Genomic DNA, 5000 nt, shown 5'->3' on the forward strand with positions numbered 1-5000 from the left:
TTTGTATTCATTTTTAATTTTCGAAATGATTACTAGTGTGGCTGTAAAGCAAGCCACACTATTGTTATGCTTCGTCTTCATCTTACCCAAATTCGCCTAATTTGGGTAATTATCTTCTCCTTCAGTTTTGGAGGGATAAACACCAAACACTACCAAAAAGTCGGGTATATATAAGTCTACTTTCAGAGACCAAACATTGAACACATTATTTAAATATAATTATCATAATATTATTATTTAATATTGAAGTGAATAGTGGTAAGGTGGTCATTTTTTTAAATTAAATACACATATGTAAACCGGAGGTAAGGAGGTCTCCCAAAGGTTTGGCCACTGTGACCACAGGGGCCGCTATCACTTGAGGTCAGACCTAAACGACCACACACCCAGCCCCAAGCCCTGTTTGCCCAAATATTCTGAAACTTGGTATTGGGGCGTCATGTGCTTAATCTTTTTGCCACAAAGACCCTTCTCAAAAGATTTTGCTGTACCTTTAAAGTTTGGAAAACCTTGAAAAAAATTGTGAAAAAATAAACCCAAATGAAATGAAATTGAAAACATGCTTAATAATCCTTAATAATGCTCAACCTAAGTTATTACCTTTATTTCGGCATTTCTCTTAAATATGCCAGAGTTATGTGCAAATATGATTATGCAGATGTACCATAATTATTCATCAATAACAAGTCTGCTTCAGAGTACCCCAGAGATCTAAAATGTGACGTGCTCATCAACGACATTCCCTTAAGTTAATGTGGATTTTCTTTTTTTTAAGTTTTGTGTCTATTGCTAAAAAATGACATCACAGTGTTAATTAAGTCAATGGGGAAGAAACGCTGACTACAACCATTCCGAAGAACAACTCTGAGTTGTCAAATTTGGTACATGTATAGAAAACGTGCGTAAGCAAGTCTCCAAAAGGTAAAGTGCCGTTTTGACGACAGGGGGGCACCATAACTCACAATCAAAGAAAACCTTTAGTCTTATTATTCGATCAATCAGTCTGCTTCAAAGTGGCCCAGGGACTGAAACTTGGCGTGCTGGTTCATTACTCTTGCTAGCATTAGCATGCTCACGTAATATTGCACACGATACAATGAGTTGGCTCATGCAACCACATGCATTTTCCTCTGAAAGAAGAAGCCTTTTTCAGAAAATGTGACATGTGTGGTTGTTGAAAAATGAAAAAAAGTAAGCTTCTAGAACCAGAACCCCTGCTCCAGGTGAATCAGCATCCGTTTGAGGGTCAATGTGGTGGGGGTTACAGCACCTGTCTCTCAGGGCAGGGTTCTTCAGGTCTGTGATGAGAGGGATGGTCCTCTTGAACTGCTCAATGCTTTTCCTGGTACTTTCCACTATGTCCCACTTCTTGTCCTGTAGACACAACGTTAGTTAAGGTCTCTTTGTGGCGGGGGTTGTGTGTATGTTTTTTATCGACGCATTTAAATGAGCAGAAAGTTTGTTAAAGATATTGATAACATGGGGACAGTGTTGTGGCCACTCCCTGTCAAAAGGAAATGGTATGATTCCCTTATGTCTGCTGCCTACGGCAGGCATCCTGGCGCAAGGTGAAGCCAGTTGATCCATACTAAGGGTCCCAACGTGTATGTGTGTGTGTGTGTGTGTGTGTGTGTGTGTGTGGGCCGACCTTGAGTTCCCTGCTGAGCTTAGTGACGTGTTTGAACATGTCCTGGGCGGTGCTCTCCATGGTCTCGGTCTGCAGGGAGAGGAAGGCTCCTGTCTTCCACTGCTTCCAGTTGGAGCTCCACTGCTGGCTAGCCTCCCACACCTGCTGCAGGGACTCCAGGTCCTGGCAGAGGAGGAGATACAAAAAGACATGGATTGAAGAAACAGAACTTATTGGAGAAGACGGCACCGAGCCCAGGAAGGAAACCTTTCTTTCCGGTTCTGTTAAGGAGATATTCTGCCAAGAGAAACTGATTTGCGCAAGTAGAAGAAGCTTTTTTTTTTAAAGAAGGATTATAATAAGTGTCTTACTACGGTGGCTAGTCTGCAAAGTGGTGATTTAAAAACTTTTCAGTCTCTTTTTTACTGTTAACTAAGGCTTAACTTGTGTTTACCAATTACGCTGTTACAGATCCCGCTTCCAGCAACATCACCGAAATCTGAGTCTGACTGTCATCAAACTTTAGATGAGTCATCTAAAGTGTGATTTGAGAGACTATTCTCAGCCTAACTTGTCAAGTCGCGTGGGATAACAGTGTCTCCTGATGACTCAATGTAAATGATGTGATGATGCTCACTTACACATGGAGGTGAACATACACTGACAAATACACATGCGCAGACATGCATACTCGCACACAGAGACAATCACCGACACGACAAACACACACACTAACAAACACACAGACACACTCGCTAACAAAAACACATACTCACATGCAAACCACCAATTCCACACAGTCACACAAACCTGATTACAAACATAAAAACACACAAACAAAACACACCGCTGCAAGGCCAGCATTGACATCATGAATATAATCCTTGCAAACCCTTGGATAATACATTTATGCATCCTTTGATAAGCCAGACTGCTACACACAACAAATAAACCCAACCAGTCAAAGCTGGTCCACAAATAGATACTTTAGAAATGTGCATGACTATTGTGTTTGGTTGGTCTGTTCTCTTTTTTTTTAACGTGTTCAATGATCTTTTCCAAAACAATTTATTGATGACTTAGACAAAAAAAATTATGAAATCTTCCAATGTTTTTTAAAGGCTAAAGGTGGAGCTAATATGTGATAATGCTTAACATACCATGTAAAATACAAGGTACTAAGAATTACCACAAAAAACGGGTCATAAAAAAACTCAGTCATGATTAAACTCAGTGATGAATAAACTCAGCGATGAATAAAAGGGTCCAATAAGAAAAATAAAGGAAGTAAAGTTAATATTCTTTACAACACAATGCATTTTAAGAGATTAGCAGTGGACATTCTTAAGGCCCTGGGTGTGTCGATAAACAGAGATCACTGTAAGGTGTATGTGTTTGTTTGTGAGAGCGATGGAAAGCAAGAGAAAGTTTTGATCACCCTATAGCCTTCAGTGGCTATGGGGTGATCGAGGGAGCGAATTAACAGCAGGAACTGAGGCTACACGAAGGGGGGGGGGGCACAAAAAAACACTCTTCCCCTTGTGTAACATCTGGTGATACACACTGGATACACATCTGCCAAGGACACATGAAGACAGAATACAGATAAGTGCAGCCCATAGGAACAGCTCAGGCTATATGAGAGGATTGTAATCATGGCTCTCCCTGCTGATCGTTCGAGTGCCTTCCTCTGCGTGGCGTCTCTCAGAACGCAGCATGCTGAACGCCGTGCTCTCACAAAGTTAATTTATCTCCAGCGAAATTAAGTTAGACAATGTTAACACTGCTGTCCTCTGTGGAGGTGGAACTTTACCACGGGGTTTTATGTGCATCGTGGGTGACCCGGTTTGCTTGTGGTGCTCAGAGGTGAGGCCAAGGACTTTCTGTCTTTGGATGGACGATAGAAGTCCATATCTATCATACCTTGGACCGAACATGCAAGCTGAGGATAGTCATTCATCATGACCATCACCTGACCCTACATAACCTAACTCGGACCTACCTACACTGAGTATTCTCTGCTATGTATTTACACTATATCGTTTCCACACAGCCTGTCAATGTTTTGGCTCATTCATCACTTCTACACTAATGGTTTTCATTTCTGTACGCATCATATAGCCTAGCCGACCAGATCTAGAGACCCCCATACTAAGGTGTGTGTGTGTGTGTGTGTGTGTGGGGGGGGGGGGGGGGAGGTTCCTTGATAGATATCGTTATTAAGTCTGTAAATGTGAACCAATAGCTCATAGTTAACTCGTAAAGATCCTTGTACATTGAATGCAATTATTTCTGACATCAATAACAGAATTACAAATCATGGAGCTGAATGAGAGAGAGACCTTCTCCAGCGCCTGGAGGTCTTTGGAAGGGGGCTGGACGATCTTGAAGATGTTGAGGCCCTGGCGGAGGGTCCCCTCCTCCTCCTTCTGGCTCTCCAGCTGAGCCTGGAGGTCCTGGATCTGCTCCAGGGCTGCTTCACCCGCTCGCCGCACTGCTGAACGGACCTGGACGCACACGCACACGCAAACGCACACGCAAACGCACACGCAAACGCACACGCACACGCACACACACACAAATACAGGAATGTGCAACGTTTTTTTTACTTTGTGGAGACAGTAAAGTTATCAGCCATTCCGAAGGGACGGCAATTACCAAAACCGCCACGTTGAGAGAGGGTGAGAGAGAGTGTGAGAGAGGGAAATAGTGAGAGACGCTAAACTGGAATAGGAGGGAAGTAGAGCAAGAGGACATAGGAGAGAGAGCAGAACATAAAAGCAGATAAAGACAGAGTGGTAGGGACTCAGAGAGCGAGGTAATGACTGGTGATCATAGTGAGGTGAGCTACTGATACGACTAGTGTCTATTACACCTCCAGGCGCGGTCTCTCTCGCTCTGTAACTTTCTGCCTCTCTCGCCCCCCCCCCCCGTCTTTTCTGTTTCAGTGAATGCCCTTCAGACCGACACAGTGAAGCGACTGACCCAAATGAGAGGGGAAGAGGAGAAGGAGGGAGGGAGAGAGGAAGAAAGGGGGAGGGGGGTACCTGATGAATACTGATGTCACACTTGGCATCCAAAACTCATTAAGCGTCCTGGCAACTGCCATTTGGTTAAATTTTTGTATCCTCTTTTTCTAGTCCCTGCGGCATTCACCCAGATTACATCAGAGAACCCTTTTTGTTTGGAAGGTGGCTGTGGTGGTACTGTCGGAGAGGGGGGTTGGGGGTGGGTTGTGCTGTTCCATGCAGGTTGTGCGTTGTCTCTTTATATGTTTGCGTCTTTTATATTGTTCTCACAACATGAGAGGACAACATGAGAGGAAATAGAGTGGTGAGTTGGGGGGAGATGAAGGGGGGGGGGGGGTATTTTG

General features: G+C 43.6%; 1 protein-coding gene across 1 annotated transcript in view; it reads right to left on the reverse strand.

The window, feature by feature from the left end:
- dnah2 (dynein, axonemal, heavy chain 2) overlaps positions 1-5000 on the reverse strand; it is a 212076-nt gene that overhangs the window by 115459 nt on the left and 91617 nt on the right. Inside the window, 3 exon segments of the mRNA XM_060035906.1 lie at positions 1266-1374; positions 1649-1810; positions 3970-4134. Of these exon segments, the coding sequence (XP_059891889.1) occupies positions 1266-1374; positions 1649-1810; positions 3970-4134 (436 nt within the window).

This window comes from Gadus macrocephalus, chromosome 17, assembly GCF_031168955.1.
Source record: "Gadus macrocephalus chromosome 17, ASM3116895v1".
In the NCBI taxonomy this organism is placed as follows: domain Eukaryota; kingdom Metazoa; phylum Chordata; class Actinopteri; order Gadiformes; family Gadidae; genus Gadus; species Gadus macrocephalus.